The 27179-nt window shown below is 43.6% G+C and overlaps 1 protein-coding gene across 2 annotated transcripts in view; it reads left to right on the top strand.

The window, feature by feature from the left end:
• The first annotated feature begins 23441 nt into the window (after positions 1 to 23441).
• SDK1 (sidekick cell adhesion molecule 1) overlaps positions 23442 to 27179 on the top strand; it is a 540366-nt gene continuing 536628 nt past the window's right edge. For both annotated transcript variants that reach the window (XM_027125645.1, XM_027125644.1), the window contains exon 1: positions 23442 to 23678. In XM_027125645.1, the coding sequence (XP_026981446.1) occupies positions 23452 to 23678 (227 nt within the window). In that variant the 5' untranslated portion in view covers positions 23442 to 23451. The remainder of the gene's footprint in view (positions 23679 to 27179) is intronic.

Genomic DNA, 27179 nt, shown 5'->3' on the forward strand with positions numbered 1-27179 from the left:
GCCCTCAGCTATCCAGCAAATAACTCCCTTACTTGGATACTAGGGTTGCACTGTAGTACAGCAGTCAGGATCTTTTAACTTGCTAGAAAAGAGCAAGTCGTAATCAATTCTACCAGTTTTCTCCCGTGTAGGAGACATGACTTACACCTGTATGAACTGTGCACGGTCACGTATGTGGCTGTGTTTTGTCTGCTTTAAGCCCATGTGAACAAACTAAAAACAGTGTTTCTTTATTGCCCCGGAAACTAGAGCTTCTACATTTTGTTCCTGATGCTTCCTTGATGCAGGCGGAAGGTGTGGACTTAAACTATATACGTAGCATCTGCAAAGCGGAAGTCAGCTGCTGTTTGTTGGGACTGTCTACACCTGCCTCTGGGGAAGCGCACATTAATTTCCCAGGTAGCTGGTGGGCATCTGTTTGCGTGTACCCGCTGCGGACGGACTTCCTCGTCTTTCCTTGGTGCCCTTGTAGCCACCTCCTGACTTGAGTCCTCGTGTCCAGTCCACCTCAGAGACGGGGCCGCGTGTCAGTGCCCCTGGGGACTGGCCTTCTGGGACGGTTTCACCCGCCCCTGAGCCCGTTCCACAGCAAGTCCAGGGGCTCCTGCGTCTGGAATCCTAGATCCCCTGCAGCACCCACAGACCGGCTTGGCATTTCCCTTCCTTACGCTTCTCTACAAATCATCGTCTAGTCCTAGTAACAGTCACGGCAGTAATAACAGCTCCAAGGCTGGTGCCGTTACTTGCACATTTTACAGACAAGGAGGAGGAGGCTGGGAGAGAAGGGTGCCCAGCCCAGGGTCCCCAACCAGCAGGTCCTGGTGTCAGCCTGATCCAGGCCGTCTGACTGCAGAGCTCTTCGCTGAGGCACGGCACAGGCCCTCGGGCTCCTGGGGCTTGGTGTGCGGGGTAGGGCCCTTCATGCTCTCCCGGCTCCACACTGCAGCCACTCCCACCTCAAGTGTGACCTTCTGTGCGTCAGGTCCTCTTGGAGGTCTCCGTCTCTCTGCGTAGCCCCCACGGGAGTCTCTCATTCTCCTGCTATGTACTGATCTCTCTCTGTGTCAGACCCCGTGCTAAGAGCGTTCCATGTCTGTTGGGTTCAATTGAAATAAACTGAGCATTTCATTCTTGCAGCCGCAGGGAAAGCATATTCCCTATTTTACTAATGAGGGACCCGGCTCACATTAAATTTTCATGTGGTTGTATCGTCCCACAACCATGTTACAAGCTTCTTGAGGGCAGAGTCGGTAATTTCCTCATTTTCCGTGTTCCCAGGCGACCCCTCACATGTCCACACAACAAAGAGGCTTGCGGTGAGTGCCTTGATTAATTCAGTTTAAAGGAAATCTCAGGCTATAGAGAAATGATCAGAGGAAGAAAGAGCAAGAGAAGTGGCCAGATGGGTCCTTTTGATTCACCTTACACCGACGAGGGAGGTGGTGAGGTGCCTTTCTTTTCCTTCCCCTTCCTTTTTCTTGATTTCATCTTATTTTTTTTTTCCTGTAGTTTGCATTATTTTCCCCTAAAAGGGAGGCTTTATGAAAGTAGTATCAAGGCTAGTCCTTCCATTCTGGTCCTTGATGTGATTGTGCAGTAAAGGAAGCAGAGAGTTCCTTCCGTCTCTGGTAGGCCTTTAGCCGTGCCCAGCCCAGCCCTCCCTCCCATTTTTCCAGCGTCCTCTTTCTCATGTAGCTCTGTGGCCTGAGCGTGGCAAGGACTTTATTATCCAGGACCTCCGCCGCTCTGGGGAGGAAGACACACCTGGCAGGTCATGGCAGGTAATAAGGGACTTGCAGGGGTAGTGGGGGTGCATTTGGGAATCCAGGAGCCTGAGGGAGACTGTGCTCCCGAGGTCCCGCTTCTGTTACTGAGGCCTAAGCAGGGCGAGGGGGTTGGAGTGGGGGATCAAAAGCATTCTGATAAAGAAACTCAAGTTGGAGACTCTGGACAAATGGGTGTAAACGTTCTCCAAGCCTCTGGCTGTTGCTTGCATTTGGTCCCTGACCATAGCCATGTGGGCCATACAGTCAGCATGACTGTTCACAGCTCTCAGTCTAGTGAGGATCGTCACTTACGCCTGAGGGTGTGTAAATCTGGCAGTTCTTGCCTCTTTCGGGGAGTAAACTGCTTTCTCAGTAAACAAGTTTTCAGTTCATTATGTTACCATTTAGAAACTTTCCTCTTCTTGCACCAAATTGCTCTTAAAGGTGACTGATTCATAAAGGATATTTTACTTACCTTGAAATAAGATTCTGTTTAGAACAGTTTTAAAACACAAGGAGAGTCGGCAGTCCCTTGCTAGAAGTATGCGAGGAGCTTAAAACACTGGAATCCACATCTGTATTTGTCTTTGAGAGGTTGTTTCTATCCAGTTTACGACACTTATTTCTGATTCATTCACTGAGTCGCTATTATGTGCAAGACCCTCCACTTGGGGGTCTCCTGAAGATACAGAAATGAATAACATACAGCCATTCTCTGGCCCTTGAACCTCTACGCTTTGAAAGGGGAAATAAGTACTGAAATGAGAGGCGGAGAGTCCTAAGTGCCCTCTGAGAGGTATGCTTTGCTGAGGAAGGCACAGGTGGGAAGACCACATCTACCTGCAAGATCAGAGGAAATGGCACAGAGAAGGTGGCATCTGGGACAGCAGATTCATTCAGCACGAGACAGAAGGCGGGGCAGGCATTTCCGGGGGAGGGGCTGTTGAGGACAGAGGAAAGCATGGGGCCTGTGGAGCCCTGGGAAGTCTAGTCTGGTTGGAGTGAAGGTTAAATGCCAGCAGTCTATTAAGTAATACGCTGGAACCTTGGTTTGGGGTCAGGTACCGGCCATCCTTCACCATCCCGGGAGGAACCAAATGGTGGTCTGAAGTGGTTGATGGTGGAGAAGTTTCTAAATTTCATAGAGCAAGAAAAGGACATTGAGTTGACTAATTTTTCCAAAGGATGTTTTTTGAACATAGTTTGGAGTGTTGTGAGGAAAAAAAGGTTCTGTGCTTTAATTAAGTTTGGGAAATAAGCAGGTCTTTATTATAAGATTGCTTAGTGCCTTCAATATGCTTTGTGACTTTCTGGATGGAGGATGTATTTTGTGCCATTTCAAACGTCTTGGACCATGAACCTGAGTGGGACGCAAGCCAGGAGCACCTTGTTGGTCTCCCTTGGCTGCCTCCTCCTGTCTTCTGCCAGGAGCTCCCTGCCCCTGCCGCGCCTGGCCCTCTGTCCGGGCTGCATTCTGATTCAGTTGCCCCTCCACTCCTGGCCTTGGGTAAAATGCTTCATGACAGTGTTCCTGATGGGGTGACCAAGGGGTGGGGGTGATGCAACCTGGACTTTCTGGGGGAGTTAGCTTCCCAAGAGGTTAATCTTGATCAATAGGCATTGGGAGGGAGCTGGGCTGGTGGAGTGCCTGTCCTTTGTCTCTTCACAGTCTGTTCCATGGTATGGAACTTTTCAGAGAAGTCACACGTACCTGGACGTGTCTGCCAAGTGAGCTGGCGTCTTTGAGTCTGTGCCATCACAGCCTCTGTCTGGGGCGACCCAGTACGGGACATCTCCCCTTGCCTCAGGTCTCTGTTTCTCTACGTCCTCTGACCTAGCTTGCACTGTGCAGATAAAATGTCAGCACTTAATTCTTGCCTCAGGCTCTTCGTTCTGGAGGACCTGGGCAAAGGCAGAATCCTGTTTCTGTTGCGCATTGGAGACCAGTGTTTCACAGGGCTCACTTTGGGAAAACAGTGTGGTGGCTGCTTGGGCTGGGCTGGGCTGGGGCTCCAAGCACCAAGGATGACCAGCCTTGCAGTCGTCTAGACCAACAGAGCGCAAGAAGGAGAGAGGAGGAGAGGATATGCCCAGCAGGTAGTTGACGAGGTAGCTCAGAACTGGGACTAGAGCAGTCAGAGGAAAGGACTTGGGGGAGGTCTCTCAGAGACGATTAATAAAAAGATGGTGGTATAGACTGCATATGGGGGTGGGTGAGCAGAAAAAGGTGAGAGGTGGGACTGTTTGGGCATGGAAAGGGAGAGGATGAGACACTCTTGAGAGAGAGAGGATGACTGCAGAAGCAGGAGCGGGGTGTGGAGCCCCTGAGAACACTGAAGAGCACGTGTCCTGACGACGGAGGGGACCAGGGCCCTGGACTCCGGGGGGTCACACAGTGGTGGAATCACGGTTCCCAGCGGGTGCAGTGGGTGCTGCCAGGGGTGGCATTAAGCCTGGAAGTTGGGTAGTGGAGGGGAGGAGGATGGTAGCTAGAAGGTACATCTGGGTTGAGGAAAGGGAAGATAGATGAAATGGGGGAGAAAGCAAACTAAAAGCAAAACAGATTATAGCCACTTCTGCCTCTAAAGATGTGGTATAATTTTCGTCATTGGAGAAATCTGTTTTTCTCTACCTTTAGAGATTGGCGGCTCAGGGATTAGAGGGAAAACTGACATTGCAGGGCCTCTGCCATTCCCTTGTTGCTAAAGGAAACAGTTTGTGGCTCTTTGTTTTAGAAGAAACAAGAATGAACTTTTGGGTATGCACGTATGGGCTCCACAGCTGATTGGGTGGAAGAGGGCTGTACTGCTGTGCTAAAGAAAGTGGGGGGGATTGACTTTGCGGGTGGGACTGGCCTGGAAGAGAGGCCCGAGTAAAACGGAAGCGGAGTCGTTAGGCAGGGAGACGGCAGAGCCACTGCTCTGCTGCCCTAACCGTCAGTGACGTGTGCCATGCACAGAACACCTTGGGCCAGTGTCTTGGGCAGGATGGAGCAGGGAGAGGAGGAATTTAAGTCATACGGAGAAAAAAGGGCTACTTTCTACTGGGTCAGCACGCATCAGCAGAAGAGCCCAGCTGGGGGCCAGCAGCTGTCAGCCGGAGCAAGTGTGCCCAGCTGATGTGACCTTGAGAGCCTGTCTCTTAGAGATTAGCAGCAAAATTGAGGAGGGATTTGGACTTCCCACAGTACGTGGGAGAGGACGGCAGAAGCACTTTGATTACAGTGTCCAAGGACAGAGTAACCTTAGCTGTCATCTGGATGTCATGGGGGATTCTTACTGTTTGTGTAGGCAGCGGGGAAGCACTCAGTGGAGGCGGCAGAGAGGGCCCATGGGCTGGAGAAGCTGCTGGACAGTCAGTGTGATAAGGGTTCCACGGGAGATGTGTTTTTTTAGAGCAGTGAGGGTCCAAATAGGGTTAGCTGGCCTTGTGGCGAAGCAGTGGCATAACTGCTGGGTGTAGCAGAAGGAGGTGGAGGAGGAGGAGAGGGTGGAGGAGGAGGAGAGGGTGGGGGGCCCAGTGCAGAGATTTGGGGATTGGCGTGCTGGGCATGGACTGACGTTCCGTCAAGGGGGGATTCTTGGGCGTGTGTGAAATCATGTTGAAAGGGCTGGTTATGGGTCCAGACACAATGGCTAATCCCTAACACACGCTCTGCTCGTGGACCTAGGTAAGAGGAAGTGATTGAGAATTTAAGTCAGACTGATGCCAAACTTAGAGAAGAAGGGGGGGAGCAGAGGAAGGAGATGACAAGGAATGGGTGTCAGAGGGGCTTTAGGGGGCTTGAGACTTTCAGCATTTGCTGCTCGTATTAGAACTCTTCATAGAAACAGAAACAATGGGATATAACAAGAGGGGAGAGAGAGAGAGAGAGAGAGAGAGAGAGAGAGAGAGAGAGAGACGTGAATACGGAGGCTGAGGAGTCCCACAGTGTGCCGTCTGCGGGCTGGAGGCCCAGGAAAGGGCCGATGGTGTCGATTCCAGCCTGAGTCTTAGGGCCTGAGAACTGTAGGAGTGCAGAGGACAGACGATCGATGTCCTGGCTCAGCAGACTGGCAGAGGGAGGCTGAATCCAGCCTTCCTTTTCCTTTCTGTTCTATTCAGGCCCTCCATGGATTGGATGATCTCCACCCACAGCAAGAAAGGCCATCTTTACTCAGTCTGCCATTTCAAATGCTCATCTCTTCCCAAAAGACCCTCACAGACACACCCAGAAATAATGTTGAACCACCTGTCTGGGCATCCTTTGGCCCAGTCAAGTTGACACATGAAATTAACTGTCACATTCCTCCAAGACCTTCCTTGGATGGTGACCTAGGTTTCCATGTGTGCACGTCAGATCTCCACATTCCAGTTAGGAGTGAGCTCCTCCAGAGCAGGGTCCCTGTCTTCTCCTGTGTTCTCTGTAGCTGACACAGTGCTTTCCATGTACTAAATAGTCAATAAAGATGTGTTGGGTGGTTCATTGATCCAATAAACTTATGTCTATGCCAATGTAGAATTGCTCTTAAAAAGCTGTGGGTAAATCAATTCTTTGTAAATTGAATCTTATTTCAAATGTACAAGGGATCTTAAGCATTTAAAGGAACCTTAAGTCAATTTTTAGGAATCCAGGCGTCCTTTACTCTGTTATTCTCATTTTACAAATAAGGAAGCTGATTTGCAGAGAAATTAAGTGACTTGTCCCAGTCTGATTTGCTGGCCAAATATAAGGTTCCTTCAAGCAAAGTATACCTGTTATTTAGGTAAAGAGAGACTCGGTGAAAAGTCCAAATATGGGATTTATAGCATTAGATTAATAACATCATATTTCCAGCAGTATTTATCTTTAGTCTGCAGATACTTAGTAGATTTGTTTAAGGTAAAACATTATTTCAGTAATACACTAATGAGTGAAGTCTATATTGAACAGTTTTGTATTTTATGGCAGGTTAGTTAGAAAAACAAAACAAAACAACCCACAGGAAAAGCTTCTAGCCAAGAAAATTCACTTATAAAAGGCCCCTGACTCAAAGCACTGAGTTTTTCTTTGGTGACTTGTGTGAGGAGGTGGACGTGCTGGGCAGGTGCATGGCCTGGGTCATGAGCGTGTGTTCCTGGGTTCTCTGTTGAGGTGATGAAAGTCCTTGCAGCCATGACTTCATGCTAAGTGTGAGAAAGATGTTGAAAAAGGTTTAGTGCAACCTTTTGGACACCTCACTGATTGAATTATTCATTTAAAATTGATCAGGTTTTATCAACATCTGTGTTGCGTTGATTTAGTTTCTTCTTGCTGTGTTCTAGAATAAAGTAATTTACTAGATGAGAGAAACTTGAGAAAAAAGCAAAGCTCTTTGGATCGCTATTCTGGATGATCCAAACCAAAGAAATAAAGGAATCAAAGCATGCGTTTGATTTGCTCTCCTTTCTCTTCATGGTCATTTTCCCATGGCTTCTGCTTGTCAGAAATGATTTTGAAGTTGTCACTTAACTACAAAAGAAGCTTCCTCTTCATTTGGGGTTTTAGTTTCCTGACATGGGACAGTGAATCAGATGTGAAGGACAGGAGTTACTTTGTACTGATATTCGATAACAGTTGTTGTGCAGATATCACCTCACTTAATTCTCACAACTCTGCGGGGTGGAAGTTGTTAGCCCCGTTTTGCGGATCCCGAGACTCAGGGATGAACAGACTTGCTCACCGAGTTAGCGTGGCCCTTGGACATCAGTGCCTGGACTCTTCTTGGTCATTAACACCGTCTCCACAGCCAGAATGTCTTCTTCCAGTTTTTATGTATATTATTAGTGTCAGCTGCTGTGACCACTGTTTTTGGAAGACAATGTGATATTACTTACATCAAAATCTCTTGAATAACTGTACTATTTGAGCAATACAAAAAGTATGGATAAATGGAATCTTTTGATTCTCCACACCCTCAGTCTTTGTGCTCATCACAGTCTCCGCTTAGCCAGAATCGTGTGCTTCTGGAACTAGTTATATGGTGCTGTGCCAGGATATACACAAAAGTGATACGGAGTGAAAGTTTGTTTTCATGTTGGCATAAGTATGTTATGGGATAGAGGGTAGATAAACTATGCATGGGTTTATAAAATCGAAGACTAAAGCTGACATGTAGAGCTCGTAGCGGGTAGCTTCAGGCTCTGCTCCCAGAACTGTGAGGGCACTTGTTCAGTTTCTTCCCCTGTTATGGGCACTCCTGAGTAAAACTTGAACTTCAGTGGATTTGAAGTAGAAACAAATCCTGTTTCTTGAATTCTGAATTCTGGTTGGTTTGAAGTAAAAAAAAAAAAAAAAAAAGGATCGATTACCTCCTTCCCTGTTTCTGTTTCCTTTGCCTTTCTTTTGAATATTTATTATTTTTAAATTATATAACAAATATAATGAAATTTAATGAAACAAATTTAATGAAAGAGTGAATTGATAATTGAAAATATTCTGTTTAGCTTCTAAAAATGAATATTAATAAGTTTGAAATCACTGAGTCACAGTGATTTCTTGCTTTGAGCAGCAGAGTTCTATTAATTGAAATTGAAAGTCTAAACATATTTTGCGGAAGACCGCTAGTGTCAAATAATGGTGTGTGATATCCTTCACTTCCTTTAAACTGTTCTCAGCCTCAGCTGCACAATAAAATCACAAGGGAAGCTTTGAAAATGCTGATGCCTGGGCCCCACTCCCAGGCATTCAGATTTACTTGGTCTGGGGTGTGGCCTGGGTATCAGCATTTTTTAAAACTCCCCAGGAGATTCTAATGTGCTTCCAAAGTTGAGAACCATGGTTGTATTACAATCATTGTTTAATTACATTTGGCTATTTTTTTAAAGTTAGAGCTCTGTATTTTAACATTTTGACTTTAGAGTTGTACAGTTCTGAGGAAGGCAGCTCAGACCAACTTACAGGCAATGCAAAGTCTTGACCTTTATCCTTAAGGCTTTTATATTTTAGATGACAAATTACCGTAAAGATTACCCGTTTCCTTTTGCAGCGTCATAATACTGAGTGCCAGGACCTAAGTTTTTGAAACCTCCCAATAGACCCTTTTTAAACTGTTCTGAGCCTGCTGGGTATGGCAGGACCTGGCTGTTAATTCAGTGCTTTCATCTGATTGACATGGGGAGGATCACTGACCACCTAGGGGAAGCCTTACCGTTACTAATTCCTTTCTGGACGTCCTTTATGTGTTTGCCCAGAGGCCTTGGCATTGGGCACGGTGTGAAAGTCATAAAATTAAAGAAGTATTGTGCACTGGCTGCTCGTACTGACATTCAGAAAAACAAGTCACAGTAATGGCTGGGGCTTCCTCCGTTGAAAGAACATGCACTGAATGCCTTTTTGGTGTATATTTCTTGGTAGAATTTGCAGTGGGCCTACTGTGCGCTGATGGATAAAAAAGGGTGCATGTTCATGATGAGGCCGAAGCACTGGAAGCTATTTGTAATCTCTGCACCCATTTGTGTGTGTGTGTGTGTGTGTGTGTGTGTGTGTGTGTGTGTCCGTGCACACATGGGCATGCTGGGATGTACATATATTGCTGGGTTTTTTAAAAATTTGAAACATGAAGCTCAGTTTTTAAATGTTTGCAAAATGTGTGCAAAAGGAGAGAAACCTTTAAATGGGTGATTCTCAAAATTTTGTAGGCATGTCAGGATCAGATTTAGTATCAGATTTGGGGCCCAAAGTTTGAGAGGCAATGATTTAAATCCCCAAAGCTATTTTTCTTAGATGCCCTGACACAGATTACAAACAAGTCTATTGATGGTTTCATATAGAAACAAATGAGTGTATTTTTATCATTTGTGGAAATTATAGTTTTGAAACTGGGAAGGCCTGTGTATCACTCTCTGCTCTATTTTTGGAAGTAATGGAGGAAGTATTTCAACCTGATTACTGCCTGTGGAGTGAGGAACTTTGTATTTGACTGACCACCTGCTGATACTTTATTTCCTTAGAGCTCCTCAAGTCATTATAAGAATCACCCAACAGTTTGAAATCAAAATGATGTCTCACTATAAAATGTCAGCTATACTTCGTAAAAAGATTACATGCCATTTAAAGTATAACTACCATCCCCCTCCCCTCCCCCTTACATGCAAACATTTGAGCGTAACAGAATCCTTGCAAAATGAGGAGGAGCATTCAAGGTTCAAGCTTTGGAACTCTGAGAAACTGCCTCTATTTTAAGGCTTTTAATAGTGCAGATAATTATAACTCCACTTACTGTCCTTTTCTTTCTCTCTACCTCCTCGTCATTCTTGCACCATTTTCATGATGCTGGTTGTATATTGCTGCTGCTGAATTCTGCCCAGTGAAGGTTATTTTTTTCCTAAGCTGGGTTTTTTCCTCTGTTTACTTATCTTGGTATGCTGTTTCCTTTCTGAACTGCTACCAGAGGTTCCTTTCCATGCCATTGTGTAATGCACAGCAGGCTGGTGGAGCTTGGGGACTCCTGCTGTGGAAGCCTTGTTTAGGTAAATGTCACTGCTTTAGACAAAGAAGAACTCGGCTAAAACGCACCTCTAGAAACAGCTTAGATTGCCACCATTTAGATGTTTTTATCTGGCAGTTTGAAAGCATCTGCTTATTGTGTACTTTGAAACACTAGCTGGTTTGGCATGGGGTTTCTAACTCATTGCTTGTAGATATCCTTGGGGTGAAGGTGAAAAGTAGCCAGTGGGGGGCGAGCAATCTAGAGGCTGTTCCCTCCTGCCCGCCTTCCCTCCACAGGCAGCTGGGGAGTTGAGCCAGGCACCTGGGGAGAGAGAACTCATCTGTAAAACATGGTTGGAAAGCAGTGTGGCAGCTGGAACTTGGTGAGGCCGCGGTAGAGAGTCCTACCTCGGTCTTACTGTTGGGGAGGGTAGTTAAGGTGATTCAGCGTCTGTGACAGCAGGCTAGGGTCTAGGTACTATTTTGAGAAGTCTTACTCATCTTAAGGCTTATCTCTTGACATTAAGAACATGCTTGTGTAGTAATGCTTTTTTCTCAGCACCTCAGGGCTTTTGAAAGGGGCATTTGCCTTCAGTTATTTCTACCTGCCAGCCGTGGCCCCTGGGCCTCCCTGTTGAGTGTAGAGGACCCGGGGACGGTGTAGCCCGTCTCCACTAGGCCATGCCTCCCTTCTTTTACCCTTCAGGCCTGGGAATGGCATGTGCTCCCAGTGGGCGATGGCCATGGGTCTGCTGCCCCTTTCCTTGAATCTTGCTTTGTTTACTCAGGGAGCTTGGAGGCTCTGAAAGTACTCAGCTCATGTTTTCATAATTCTCCTTGTTTAGAACATGATTATTTTGAAGAAAACTTTGAAGACACCTTCTCATGATGGTTTTCCTTCTTATTCTCAAATTGAATCCATCAGGCTTGCCCAAGATCTTTTTGCAAAGAAGTCCCCCTGTCTGCAGGGGAGATCCTTCTGGTTTTCAAGAATGTATGTCCAGGGCTTCCGTGGTGGCGCAGTGGCTGAGTGTCCGCCTGCCAGACACAGGGGACACGGGTTCATGCCCTGGTCCGGGAAGATCCCACATGCCGCAGAGCGGCTGGGCCCGTGAGCCATGGCCGCTGAGCCTGAGCGTCCGGAGCTCCACGGCGGGAGAGGCCACAACAGTGAGAGGCCCGCGTACCGCAAAAAAAAAAAAAAAAAAAAAAAAGTATGTCCAAACTTAAACCAACTGTCCTTCGTTCTTCTCCTGTTGTCCTCTCCTATGTCCGCTCCAGTTTCCCTCCCCTTCCTTCTGCGCACTGACCACTGCTGACACCCACAGACAGAAACTGGCTCTTTTTAGGAGACTGTAAGGCAGAGTGGGTGAGAGCACAAACTTTGCATGAAGTTCCCTGGGCACAAGCCCTGCCTCTGCCACTTCCCAGCTGTGTACCTTGGGCACATCCTTGCCCCTTCTGTGCCTCAGTTTCCTCATCTGTAAAGCAGTGAAAATGATAGTACTTAACATGCTTAGCGCAAAGAGCTATTGTTATTATTTGCTAAACATGCTACTTTAACAGCTTCGTTGAGATAATTTAAGGCCATAAAATCCACCTGTTTGAAGTGTAAATTCAAAGTTTTTAATGTGTACAGAGTTGTCCAACCATCACCATACACTAATTTTTGAACCTCCCAAATAAACCTTGTACCTACGAGCGCACTCTTGTCATCCTCTTCCCTCTCCCTGCTCTGCTCATCTGTCCCCAGGTAACCACTGATCTACTTTGTCTGTAAAGATTTGCCTTATTCTGGACATTCATATTAATGCAGTCATAGACCATATGATTCTCTGTGACAAGCCACTCCCACTTAGCTCATGTTTCTAAGGTTCAGCCGCTGTTGCAGCATGTATCATATATTTTTCTTTTTACTGCTGAATAATATTACATCGTTTATCCATCCACACATTGTTTGTCCGTCCATTGCTTGATAGACATTTGTGTTGTTTCCACCTTTTGGCTGTTAGGACTGACGCTGCTCTGAATGTTCATGCACAAGTTTTTGTGTGGACATGTGTGTTTATTTCTCTTGGACGTGTACCTAGGAGTGGAATTACTGGGTCACATGATAATTCTATGTTTATCACTTTGAGGAGCTGATCGACTGTTTCCACTTTATATTCCCACCAGCAATGTATGAGTTCCAGTTTCTCTATATCCTTGCCAACACTTGTTATTATTTGTCTTTTTGATAATAGCCATGATAGTGGGTGGTCTGGGATAGGTTATCTCATTATGATTTTGATTTTCATTTTCCTAATGACTGATGATGTTGAGATTTTTATGTGCAGCTTAAACACATTGACTGTAAGAAAATTGTGCTGACTGCTTTAGAGATAATACAGATACAAGAAATACCAGCTCCTGCTTTAATAAAGTTTGCAACCATGGCGAGAGAGGATAGTTTTTAAGTCACGCGTACTTAAAGAATCATACCTGGATCTCATGAACATTAAGAAAATGTTAGCTCTAGATACAGCAAAGTCATCATTCATGTTTAGAGTTTAATCATTTCCTAATACGTTTATGTATAGAGAGATCATTTTATTTGGTTTCATCTGTACTTGCATTTGTGTTTTAATTTTAAAAATCGGTGTTTAGTAACTTGGAAAATGCCCTTTTTGCTACCACAGTGAGTTCCAATTTGTGCTCAGCAACTCTTAGAAGATTGGAGTCAGATGCAGCCAGTTTTCTCCCAATTTTTTTTCATCTTTCCTGAATGATGTAAGTTTTCAATCAGCTACATAATAGTGGTTTTTCTGTAGTGTAGATGTGTTAATGTAATTTGGCTTGTAGGAAATCATATATACGTTCTTTTCTGTGTCTCAGTTTACCTCATCCATTGAGTGCTCCCTGCAGGGAGTACTTAGCTATGGCGCTGATCACCTTTAACTGCTTTTCTACAAATCTTACCTTCACGTAGCTTCATCTCGGGTAAGGGGGATACTTGTCTGTATATTTTACGGATTTTGAAACAGAAACACGAACTACTCCCCTTGATATAAAACTTGCCAACACTAATGTTGATATTTAATTATGCAATTGTATTGCTATCCACTTTTAGTTTACGTTCTGAAACAGGGGCCGTAGGCCAACAGTGTGGTGGTGGAATTAATTAGGGACAGAGGTGTTTGACCTTGACTCTACCACTTAACTATCAATGTGATCTTGAATGAGTTACCTAATCACTTCCTGCCTCAGTTTCTCACCTGTCTAATGGGCATTAAAAAATATGACCTATCTGTTGGGGTTGTCATGGGAATTCCTGAGATATTATTTATTAAAACATGTCTTCCTTGGTATGCAGTAAATACTCAATAATTGGTAGGTAGTAGTCCTAGTAGTACAAATAGAAGTATAATCTTGTTGACTCATCCATCTGACTGGGAGATAAGATACACCTGAAGAGTTAAATGGCAATAGAATCAAAAGTTCAGTAGCACATGGGCAATCTCATTAGCATAATAGTAGAGGAGAGTGTGTCTTAAAGTGCCAGTGACCATGCGGGTAGCCGCCAGTCATTGATCTAAAGCAGCTGGAGGCGGTGACTGACAAAGGAGTGTCTCTGTTTCTGAGACAATGGGCACATGTATGCCTTAAGGACTTTTGGTTGGGGTAAAATTTGTAAACTGTGAAATTCACAGATATTAAGTGTACAATTCAGTGAGTTTTGATAAATGTATAAACGCATGCAACTACCACCTCGGTCGGGAAATGGAACGTTTCTCTCACTCCATCAAATTTCTTCATGTCCATTCCAGTCAATCTCTACCCCTGCAGGCAACCGTTTTTCTGATTTCTTTTCACATGGATTAGGTTCGCCTGTGTTGAATTTCGTATAAAGGGGATCACATAATACGGGTAAAGTTTCTTTCACCCAGCATAATGTCTGCGAAACTCCTCCACGGTGTTGAGTGTATCAGTTTGTTCATTTTTATTGATGTCGTCTCTGTTGTTTTCAGTTTAGGGTATTAGAATTAATGCCACTGTGACTATTCATGTAAAGTGATTTGCGTGGACATTTGCTTTCTTTTCTCTCAAAGAAACATCTAGGCCTGGAATTTCTGGGTCATTGAGTAGGTGTTTAATTTTATAAGAAATTGCCAAACCTTATTCTCAGGTGGCTCTACTATTTTTACACCCTTACAGTGATGGAGGAGGATGGTTGCAGTTTGCAACACATATTTGCCCACATTCAGTGTTGTCTGTCTTTTTCAATTTAGCCATTATAGTCCCTAATGTCAGATGATATTAGCACTTTCCTGTGTGCTTGTTAGCTATTGGTATTTCTTCCTTTGTGAAGTGCATGTTCAAGCCTTTTGCTCATTTTGTTTGTTTTCTTTGTCTTATCATTGAATCGTAGGCATTCTTTATATAATCTGACTTCAAATCTTTTCAAGATACATTGTAACCAGAATATTTTCTCCCACTTTGTGGCTTTCATATTCATTATCTTAACAGTGCATTTGTTTTAATGAAACTTTTTGAGATAATTTCATTATTTTGTAGGAAACTCAGGTGTAGGAGGTTGAGTTACCCAAGCTCACAGCGCTGGTCAGGGTAGAGCCGGGGTTTGAGCCTGGGCAGTCTGGCTCCTGAGCCTTTGCTCTAAGCTGCTGTGATGTATGAGTACTTCTCTTTGAGAAACCTTTATGGTTTGTAACTTTGCTGAAATCAATAGGCCTTATCTATTTGAATTTAGATATTCTTAAGAAGTTCTTTTCCCATGTAATTTTCCTGGTCTAAAATTAAACCTTCATCATTTAGGTATCTTTTGAGTTCCAGTTTTGTGTTTTTTTTTTTTTTTTTCACCACACACACACACACACACACACACACACACACACAGTATTTTATTTTTACAAGACATGAATAAACTGACACCAAGCATTGTAAACGGATGGCCACAACAAAAGCAACAATGATTGCAATTACCAAACACGAAACACACTCACACTATGTCATAATATTGACATTCAGTCCAGGAATCCTCCACTGTTAACAGCTCCTTTACTCTGCAGTGAAAATTGGTTTGTATATTTTTTGCCTCTGAGTCCTTGTGGGATTTTTTTTTTTTATTCCAACAGAAAGTCACAAAAATTATAATCATCCTCAACATGTCACTCAGTCCCATGTAATTACTTTTTTTTCCATCTTGATCTTTTGTTAGCACTTTTATGAATTCATCAGTTTTCCATTAGAGTTCTGAAGATGCTTATTCATTCAGTTCAGCAGTATAGTCAGTTACCAGAAACCTGTACTTGTCAGATGAATCCCAGTTTTTATGTCAGTACACATGTGACAGAAACTCAGCAGTCTGCATTAATCAGGGAAAGATAAATCTCATCTGAGTTTCTTTTCTTTTACCTTTTGGCCTTTTATTTAACCTGAGTTGGAGTTTCAGGATTATTTGAAAGAATATTTGAGAGAAATATTGTACCATAGTCAAGAAAAATGTCGGTTACTTCTGTTAACTCTTCTTATTTTGGTTGGTCATACTTTTTAACGGCAAACCATAGAAATGACGATTCAGTGTGATTGTACTTTGAAATAAAATATTGGAGAGCTGCAAGCTTATTGCAGTTTGGAGAAATAGGGGAATTGCTTTTATTCCACTGCCTCTTATTATTAATTTATATGCTGAAATAGATTAGCACAGTGCAGGATCAAACCAGTACATAAATACAACCATTTATGTTTCTACCATCAGCTTCACTGTAGGTTAATCTCACTGAAAGCTTGAATGGTTTCTTAGGGGAAAATATTGGAAGGGTAGTTTTACCCCATGAGTTCCCTTAAATATGCTGTTAATCCACATTGATTTTAGAGAAAACAGAGATAATCAGTTTGACTTGCCCCTGACTGAATGCATTGGCAAGCTGTTCACAGTACTGTTCAGTGGGAATCTTAGGGACCCCTCCTGCTTTCCTCTTTTCACACACACAGACCAAATACCAAGAGAACCCTGCAGACCGGCTACTTTGCCACACTTTCTAGATGCACTTTTGAATAGAAAATGATGACTTTACCGTGAGATCTAGGAATACGCGGTGCATGGTTTGATCTTCTTTCTGCCTCTGATTACGGTGCCCCCCAGAGGACAGGGGGACAGACACTTGCAAGAGGGATGAACAGTAAGTCTTTTCCTTCCTCGTATAGGGTACTCAGGTGTCCTGTCCCCTGGCTTCCCGAACTCTGTCCCTAAGCAGGCTTAGTAGTCGCTGCCACTCCACCAGGCCATTCCTCATCCTCAGAGGCCTCTCCAGGCCTGCGAGGACGGTCCTGCAGCCCTGCTCACCTTTCACAGCTGGGTCCAGGCACAAACAAACAGATGACTCGTAGAAGTTTCCTTCTTAGTTGGGATGGAGGAGTGCATTGATCTAAAAAAATTCTCATTTGTCATAAGGGATGAGACAGTTCCTTAACAAGCCTTCAGAAACCTTTGGAAGCCACTGCGTAGCTGCAGCAGCACGGAGATGTACCTGAGCCCTCGCGGCTCCGTACGGCCTTGGGGCCTCAGCCCCTGTGAAGCCCGAGGCTGTCAGCTTGCTCTGGGCACTGGCGCCCCTTCCGCTTCTGTCCTGGCTGATATGCGGACCCTCAGCGGGGGAGGTCTTCGGTCCTGAACCTCATCAAGGGCCCTCTCAGGCAATGGCTTCCTGCCTCTGTGCTCTCACCTGCTGTGTTGCCCTTGGCTCGTTGACTAGCCTCTTGCTCCCTGGGCTGTGACCCCTCAGGACAGGGACGAGCTGTATCCCCAGAGCAGCCAGGAGACACTCAGCAAGTGCCTGAGGGACGACGATGAGCCTTGGTGATGTGGTGCGGGAGCCACTGTGGGCCTGTCTTGTGTCCCCTCTTCTGTGCGAAGCTCCGCCAGCTGGGAAGGGGTGAGGGCCTGGCTGCTTGTTGGTCGGAGATGCTGCGGCGCAGAGTGGAAGCCTGGCTTACAGCCCAGCCTCCAGTCCTGCCCCGTCGGAAGTGCTTACGAGAGAGTGAGAACTGGAGAGCACCGTGTCCCCGTGCTTCGTGGTCATCGTGATAGGTTCTGATGTTTGAAGTCAGACCTGTATATGTTTGTTCAATTGTAGCTACCTTTTGCCCTGAAATTTCTGATTCGCATTCATTTTACAAGGCAGTAGTAGAAATATATGAAGTGACATACAGAGAAGTTGGCTAACTTGTCTAGCCCCAGAATGTGATGGTACATCCTACTGTATTTGAAAGTCTATCACTGGAAAATATTTACAAATATTTCTGATAAGCTAGAAGAATGAAGCTTGAGAATTAGCGGGGATGATAGAGCCACCGTCTCTTCCTCTTCCTCCTTTGTCTCCTCCTTTCCTTCTTCATTTCAGCTTAACCACCGAAGGGTTTACGTTAGGTGCTCACAGGAAGTGCAGGTTGAAACAGCCTGTCCTAAAGCACGTAGAGGACTTTGTCCTGAGACTGTTATCTTCTAGGATCATCCTTCTGCATTGTAGTGAGACCTTTCCAGATTTGCGTAGTTAACTATAAGAGAACATATCTAATCATATATTTAAATTTTACCTCAGAAATACATTTACAATGCACAGCAGTTGTTTTAAAAAGATTAATACTACTGTTATGAAAAAAGCACAGCATACTGTGAGATTAAATTCCTGGCTTCGATGGGTGTGCATTATGACCTGCCGGCAGCTGAAATCTGAATGACTGTGTTTACCCAAAAGGAGTCTTCTACCCATATTTTTCAGAATAGCTGTTCACAAATGATGCATTATGCCCTGTGCTTTTGTTTTTCACTGGGGTTTGAAAAATAAAACTTTCTGCTAGTGGTAAATTCATAAGCTTGGGGCATGAAAATGTTTGAATTTGATATAAAAGAAGCTTTGAAGGGAAGATGAGTGGTTCAAACCAAAAGATTAGCTGCCCTGGGAAATTCAGCCGTCAAGAAAGCAGAGTTCGGTAGTACAGGGCCCTGCTCCAGCTGAGTGCTCCCCACGTGCTGTGACTCCCAGCCCTTCCCGCTGGACTCTCACCTGGCTGACGGCACTGATGATGATTGCTTACTAAAGTTTATTGTCACCAGAACATGTGGGGCTGCTCTGCTTTAGGACCCCCCCTTGTTTGTGGTAGGTTGATTCCTCTACTAAGTAGAAGTGATTAATATTATTTCTTTACTCGTTATCACTTTAAAATGGGGGAGAAGAGGGGAAGTTACGGAACAGATTACAACTATTGACGGTCGTGGCTGAAGTTCTCTCATTGGCAGCGTCGCAAGAATCGCTTGAAGTTTGACTTTCCTGGCACCGACTAGGTGATTCCTATCCATTCTGCCGTGAAGGAGTATCTGGTAATAAATCCTCCATGTTCCACTGGGAGCAGATAATTAAAACCCATGGCAAGGCCACTCTTCCTCCTGGTAGGAAAGCCTGGAACCCCAGGACGTGGTTCTGCTTCAGAGCATCTTATCCTCTGGCTTCCCCGTGGAAATGACTTTTATTGTGGCAAATGGGTCATGGTTCCTTTCTGGATGAGCAGAAGACTATCTTCATATCGGACAGGTAAAGTTAAATACATTTACACTATATCTGAAAACCTTAGAAATCCATTTAGGGAAGTGACTTATACATCATCAAATTATGATGTTGTCTTGAGAGAACACCAAGTCCATTCCTCTCCTTTGGATGGACCTTAAATCTGTATTATCCTGACAGACGAGACTCTTTCTTTCATAAATGATTTATGTTGTATTTAATTGTATGTGAAAATGGAAATTTCACAGTTTTTCTTAGTAATTCATTCAGGGTTCCATGAATGTTCATTGTAAGAATACAGACGCATACTTAATGTCTGCTCATTTTTCCTATTAGTTATTATTTGGGAGAAACACACACACATACACCTCAAAGAGCATCAGGTGGACCACTGACTTGTCCCCAGGTCAGAGTCTCGTAATCTTATCTCCGAGGTACCTCAGTCATTTTTGTCTTTATGGATCTTTTCAAACTCTTTTCTGTTCCATTTAAGATATATAAAGATCACATGCTTTTGTAGGGGTCTGTGCAGACCTGAATACTATTCCTTCTGTTTCTCTTTCTCTCCCCAGAGCTTTTATGTTTTGTTACCTTTAGGCCCTCTTAATTTCATGATCTACTCTGTATATTTCAGTGGTAAATATTTCTGGGCTCAGAGAGCTAACTATGTTATTCTGCACATCGGCTAATCTATGTTAAAACACTTGGGGCAGTAATTTTAACTTAGACCCTTAGCATTCCAGAACACTGCCATAGTTACCCTCCCTCCTCCCTATAACTAACGTCAGAGTCAGTGCCAACCGTAATTCTTCACTGTCGCAAGGTATTTGCTCGCCAGCCCTATGAAACCTCTCTTTTTTGAAAATATTTTTTCCTACTAGATCACAATACCCAGCATAATTTGTACACGGTGTAGGCATGTTTAGTAAATGATGAATTCTAGGAAAAATTGACTTATTATGGTATTATTTACATTCAGAACCATTATGTATTAAATCAGTGATGCTCTGTCAACTGTAAAACCAAATTCAGCTTCTTAAGCATCTATCTTGAAGCCTTTTTCTTTCAAAAATATCTGTTTTTTTAATGACTCACTCCTGTAGCACACTGGAACCATACGAAGGCATTTCTTTTTCTGTTGTTGAATATAGTGCACATGGCAGGGCATTAATAAAGCCAGTAGCGCAGTCAGTCCCGAGGTATCAAAGCCGTATCCATCACAGTTCAGCTTTATTAGACTGTGTGGGTCGTGGGAGTGTGTGACTTTAGCACATAGCAAAAAGGGAGATTGGACACACAGTTGACAATCAAAACCTAAGAATGCACTGGAATTGTAACTTAGAGTAGGTGATGTGCCACAGAAGCAGGTGGAACTTCTGGGGTAGGATGGGGGTGACTACTTCCTGCCTTTGTGTTAGGGTTAGGGTCACAGCACCTGACACTTCACCGTTTCTATTCCTGTGCCAGATTTAGACTATAACCTCTAAAGGGACAGAAACTCTGTCTTATTCTTGTTGTATTCCCCATGCTGATTACAGAATCAAGGTGTGTTTCTTGAACGGAAAGTTGTGCATGTCAGAGATCTAAGAATCCTTCTTGAACCTCTCAGTCCTTTACACCCGTATTCAGTCCATCGTTAAGTCTTTTTTGCCCCCTAGATCTTGTCTTAGAGCCATCCATTTCTGTCTCCACCACCACAGTCACTACTCTTACCTTGACCCAACCCACTGTCACCTTTCAGAGCATTTCCTTGGGTTACTGCAGTGACCTCCTAACTGGTCTATTCCCACTACTCTGGCCCCTCTTAATTCCTTCTCCATGTTGCATCCAAAATGAACGTTTAACTACATGGCCCCCCTTTTTTTTTTTTGAAGATGTTGGGGGTAGGAGTTTATTAATTAATTAATTTATTTTTGCTGCGTTGGGTCTTCGTTTCTTTGTGAGGGCTTTCTCTAGTTGTGGCAAGCGGGGGCCACTCTTCATCGCGGCGCGCGGGCCTCTCACTATCGTGGCCTCTCTTGTTGCGGAGCACAGGCTCCAGACGCGCAGGCTCAGTAGTTGTGGCTCACGGGCCTAGTTGCTCCGTGGCATGTGGGATCCTCCCAGACCAGGGCTCGAAACCGTGTCCCCTGCATTAGCAGGCAGAATCTCAACCACTGCGCCACAAGGGAAGCCCCGTCCTTTTACATTAATAGCTAATCATCATCGTAATTATACTGACAGTACTTTTGACCAAGGCCTAGAAATAGGGTGGTCATATAATTTATTATTCACATGAGAAGAACGCTTTTGAATGTGAAGTGGGCACCATTGAAAATCACACAGGGATGATGAGCAAAGAAGACCTGTGTTTGCCTTGCCTGCGAGGCCCTGCTTCCAGTCATTCTCTCTGAACCTACAGAACTGCTGGTGTTTCAGTCTTTTGTGCTTTCCAAGGTTACTCGCCATGTTTGCTACCACCGCAGGGCCTTTGCACGTGGTGTGTTGGAGTATCGACAACTACTGCTCTTTCAGCTCTCAGCTCCTGCCCGGCATCTCATTGAGGCGGTTAAATCTCCTTATTACAGGCTCCTACTACACTCACAGACACAAGTTAACATTTATTTATGTGGATAAGTACTAGTAAGAGACTGGTAACATTGCATTACCAATGTACCAATTATGGAATGCAGTGATCAGCACAATGGCAAAGTAAACTCTATTTAAATTCTGTATATTCAGTACAGAAGAAACCAGCTATACGTACAATTGAAGGTAAAAACAGTCTCAACTCTGGCACTGTTAATATGCTATTTGGTGAGTAATTTGAAAAATACAGTAATTTAAAAGTCCAGTTTAGTAATTCTACAAATTTATCAAAAGTTTGAAGTTAAGATAAGGATTCTTTTATTTATTTATTCATTCATTCATTCATTCTATGCTGGGTCTTAGTTGCAACACACAGGATCTTCGTTGCCACATGCGGGATCTAGTTCCCTGACTTGGGATTAAACCCGGGCCCCCTTGCATTGGGAGCGTGAAGTCTTAACCGCTGGACCACCAGGGAAGTCCCATTAAGATAGGGATTCTTGAGAAGAAAATTTCTCTATTGATAAACCTGTGACATTTAGAGTCATAATATATAGGATATCTGGATTCTGGAACAGATTATCTGGGGTTTAAATCATGATTGTACCACATACTGTCTGGGTGGCCTTGAACAAGTTAGTTTCCCTATGCCTCTCTTTACCCATCTGTAAAATGGGTATAATAATGGCATCTATTTTGTAGGGCTTTCATGAAAATTAAATCAAGTAATACATATAAAGCACTTGGAACAGTTTCCGGCATAGTAGATACTCAGTGAACACTAGCTATTACTGTTAATTTTGTTATTATTGTATTTATTCATTGAACAAATATTTATTCAGTATCTACTTTGTTCCTGGCATTGGTTTAGAAATTCAGAAGTGATTGAGATCGTGCATGGGAATCCACTGGGTATAAGTCACGGTTTGTTAGGGCGTGTTGGTGGGAGGAGCTTGGTGAACCTGAAGGATGGGAATGCATCAGCTTTTTGCAGGGAGCTGGGGAGGAGCACTCAGGGTGGAGGAGGAACACAGGCAAGCCCCCCCGCCCCCACCAGGGAGAAAGGGCTTAGCCTGGCTTAAGAGTGAAAAGCAGAGTGTGCTGGAGTGTTCATTCCTGAGTCGAGAGGGTAGGAGGCCTGAAGGATAGACACACCGGATTATGTGGGTGTACCCTGGGGATTTTATTAGAAAAATGATAGAGCTAGAACTGCAAATAAGTCTCCTATGTTCATACACTTTTTAAAAATTAAGGAAGCATCATACAAAAATTGCACAAGTCAGGTACAGGATGATTTTCTATGAATTTTCACAAAGTGAATGGCCCCGTGTAACCATGTTGACAAATGGGTCTTGATGTGCTCTCCACGAGCTGCCCTGTTACACACCTGCCACCATCCCCATCCCCCAGAGGTAACAACGCTTACCCTGACTGACCTCTAACACCACAGACTAGTTTCGCCTGGTTCTGAACTTTTCTGAACTTTTGCATGGAAGCATATGCTATAATTTTTTCCTGTCTGGCTTCTCTCACTACACATACGTCTCCATCCGTGGTGTTGTGTGTTGTGTGTAGCAATAGTTGGTTCGTTCCTGTTGCTGCAGGCTGTTCCACTGTATGAACACACGTGGGTTTCCAGTGTGCTAGCCCCCTGGATGTCACTGAAGGAGACAGTGTGTGTGTGAGACGAAAACTGGATTGTGATGCATGTCATTTATGTATATGTGTTAATCTGTATGTATATGTATATGTATATGTGCTTATCCTAGTTACTTTTTTTTTTTTTATAACTAAGTGAAGGTTATATTTTTCTTTTAGAGCCAAGGTATATACCCTTGATTGTTACTTTGAGAATATAATGCCTAGTTAAAACCAAGGCTTGCATCAGCAGAGATTGCCCAGTATGCCGTAAGTAAGTATTAATCACAAGTGGAAATAACTTGGATGAACTTGTCAGGTGCTTTCACATGGTGCTGTCATAGAGCATTCAGCCTTTTGAAATATTGTCTAGGGTATTGCAGGTTTCTAGGGGGTCAAGGATAATTTGCTACTTAATTGGGCCAAATAGCCATCATTTCTGCTTTCTAAAATTAGGTCTGTTTAAACAAGTGATTGATTAATTGGATGAATGACATTTTCATGTGTACTTCATTCAGTTTTTTTCCTTTCTTTCTCTTTTTCCTTTAATATTTCAGATGACGTTGTGCCATATTTTAAAACAGAGCCGGGCCTTCCGCAGATTCACCTGGAAGGGAACCGTCTCGTTCTCACTTGCCTTGCTGAAGGGAGCTGGCCCTTGGAATTCAAGTGGATGCACAACGACAGTGAGCTCACCACCTACACCAGCGAATATAAGTAATTGATTGCTTGAAAATAAGATTCTATTTCAGGTTGATGTGTCTAGAATATTTGCCTATTGGCCATAATAGCGCAAGCTGGGGGAATATTGGATTTAATTTGTAAGGCATTAAGGATTGAAGGCATAGATTTGAACATATAATCAGAATGTGATTTACTATTCTGATACAGGTTGTATGCACACTTAGGAAGCCTGTCGTTATATTTGTGACAGTGAGCCCAGTAGTGAAATCACCAGACCAAAGAAGCTGTAGTTGCAGAGGAATGCAAGGAGCAGCTTTAGCCTGATAGATTTGACTTCTTGCGGCAGCTCTCCCACCCGCCAGCATTGTTCCTGTCTGAGGAGCGTGAATGCTTAAACAGATACCTTTAGGTCATAGCTTCTGGAGCTCTGATTAGTCAACAAATGCCTTCCTGGCTAACTTTCAGAGTTGGGGCGGGAAAAAATGGAACTATAGGAGGATGGACACGAGTACAGCATCTACACTGAGCAGGAAAAATGAATATTTATTGAACACCTGCCATGTGCTAGGTACTGGGGACTGAGTACAGAGGACGGAGATGGGGGAAACTGGAGATCAGGTTATATCTGAGGTGCAGCTTCACCCAGGAAGCATCAGGATCAGCTTCCCAGCCTTACCTCCTTGCAGTGCTTGATGTTTTTCTAGTTTTGTATCTTTTTACCTCCTGTTCTGTGTGAGGATTATGCTGGATACTCCAGTTCTGAGTGGGATGGAGAATTAGCAACTGCCTAAACCAGTCCCAGAGGCCCCCAAATCAGCAGAAATCAGCAGTACCTTGCTCTTATTTAAATGAAATAAGAAAGAGAATTGGCTGTCTAGAGAGATTTTTATTTATTTATTTAAACATAATCTTCACTGTTGATTTATTTTTGGCTGCGTGGCATGTGGGATCTTAGTTCCCCAACCAGGGATCGAACCCATGCCCCCTGCAGTGGAAGGGCAAAGTCTTAACCACTGGACCTCCAGGGAAGTCTCTAGAGATATTTTATATAGAGTAATGATCTTCTCAACATGGGGCATAGCCCACCATGCACTCTTTACCTCAGAAGTTATAATATGGTGGTCCATGAACCACATTCAGCCTGCCTGGAACATGGTGTGGGTATTTAAAATATCAGTTTAAAAATATATGTGGATATATGCACAGTAGATATTTCTTAATTGATTGCCAGAATTTAACACTTGTAAGATTTCACATAAAAATCTGCTTTTCAGTCCCTCTTGAACAGTCAGCAGGCATGGCTTCCTGGGTTTGCAGCCCCACACAGAAGCTGGCGCTGGCAGTGCTGTCCTGGGGTACAGGCATGGATACCCAGTTCTCAGCACTCTCTGGTCCCCACCTTGTGCCCTGCTTGCTTTGCCCAGTCCCATTATCCACCTGCCCTGTTTAGACAGAGGAGTTTGTGTCCTCCTCTTTCATCATTAGGCCTGTACTGTCAGAGGATCTGCTGTTGTGAGAACAATTTATCATAATAGTTAAGAGCTTGTTGAAATCAAACAGACCTACGTTTGAATCTGAGCTCATCACCAGTTAGTGTTAGCGGTATGACCTCGGGCAAGAAGCCTGTTAGCCCCACTTTCAGTATCTGCAAAATGAGGGTGATCAAACCTCATTTGTGGTGGTGTGAGCATTAAAAGGCTCTAATGTATGTAGAACAACATATTTTCTGGCCCACCAGCAATCAGTTAATACATTCTATTAAATTCTATTTTATCATGATATGACATGGGCCTTGGTTTGTTAGAAGGGGTATTAGAAAGCAAAAAAAAAGTGAGCTTAGAAATGAGAACCATTATGAGCAGTGGGCTTCGATGGCAGAGGACTTGAGTTCAGATACTTCTATTCAACTTATTATCTGTTTGACTTTGGACAAGTTATCTAACCAGTTTGATCTTACTTTTCCCATCTGTAAAATGGGTATAATAAAACCCACCTTAGAGGGTTCTCATAAAAACTAAATGATACCATGTTCGTATGCCCCAGGAAGAAGGAAGTGAGGTTTCAAAAGAATCCATACTGTTTTTCCTCATAAAAAGAAGTAGTGATGTGGGTGATCTGTAACAGTGGTCTTAAACCTGGGGTATATGCCATGGACAGTGGCAAAGGAACAGTTTTTTAGATCTTCAGTTTCCACGTGCATGTTTTCTGAAATTGAGCTACCTGAGAACATGCTTCTGTGTTGGCACCTGCCAGTTCTCTTTTCATACCTGCTTTGTGTTATCTCTTCCACTTCTCAAAAGAAGGACACGCCTTTCCCAGTGAGTCTTCTGTGAAACCACACCTTCAGGGTGCAAGACAAGCACAGTTTAAAATATCGGGCTTGAAGAAGCCTCTTTTAAACATCCCATAGAAGAGCTCCTTGCCTTCACTCTATACATACTACTTTTAAGGGCAGAGTATGACACTAGCAATGGGATCTTTTGACCAATCTTGGGGTTTTCTTCATTCAGACGTATAGGTGGTCAGCAAGAACTGTACCATTTTTTTTGTGAACAACCTTCCCTTTTCCCTTCTCCAGCCATCATCAAAGTATATATTGTGCCTCAAGGAACGTTTATGAGAACAAAGCAGAGAAACATCTGCAAGAGTTACCGCAGGCAAGAGGCACCTTGTTTTATCCAGGCTGCAGACTTAGTGGAACGCGCTGTGGTGTACACACACTTCCACATAATAGAATTAGAATTTTCAAGATGTGTTAGAAATAAAAAGCCCTTTGAGAAATACTCTTCCCTGAAACACACTTGTCTTCGTTTCACCTACCCAGAAGTGAAAAGAGCTCGGGGAGGCTTCAGTGATAGATCTCAACGAGGAGGGGGTGAAAAGTTCTGTTTGTTTTCATCAGATCAATGTGCCCTCCTGATGTAGAAGGACCATGCACTATAGGAAAGTTTGTGCTTTACATTTTCTCAGTCATTCGGAAGACACTTCCGTTAACTTTTGCAAAAAGGTATCATTTGCTATTCTAACTCCATATGCATTTTTATCACTTCAGTGTGTTTTGCTTGCTGGTGTGCAGCAGCCTCTTCTCTACTTGTTCATGTCGTCGTGTACTCGTTAGATTTAAGTTAACTGCATGCAGATATGTGGCCAATACCTTCTTTTCTTTTTGTAGTAAATTTCTATCCAGTTCTGTTCATTCTAATAGTAAATAACTTTCCATTCAATAAAATGTGAAGTAATTGAATAAACAGCCACTTTCAAGAGACATATCTCCTTCTAAGTTTTTAATGATTAATAATTATTTTTCAAAATTTGTAATACATTGATGTTGTTTTCATTCATTAGCTGTGTGGTAATAATAATTGCAATCCACAAGTAATCCAGATGAAATTTTTTTTAAGTGCTTAGACTGTTTTGACAAAAGGAAATTCTTTTTAAATTACCATTTATTTGTATATTTTTATTTCAGAGAAGTATGTTGAGTAATAAATAATATCTTTCAGGCATAGAAAAATGTTACATTAGAATAAAATT

This window comes from Aethalodelphis obliquidens, unplaced genomic scaffold, assembly GCF_003676395.1.
Source record: "Aethalodelphis obliquidens isolate GAN/ISIS:26980383/991018 unplaced genomic scaffold, ASM367639v1 scaffold30, whole genome shotgun sequence".
NCBI classification, from domain to species: Eukaryota; Metazoa; Chordata; class Mammalia; order Artiodactyla; family Delphinidae; genus Aethalodelphis; species Aethalodelphis obliquidens.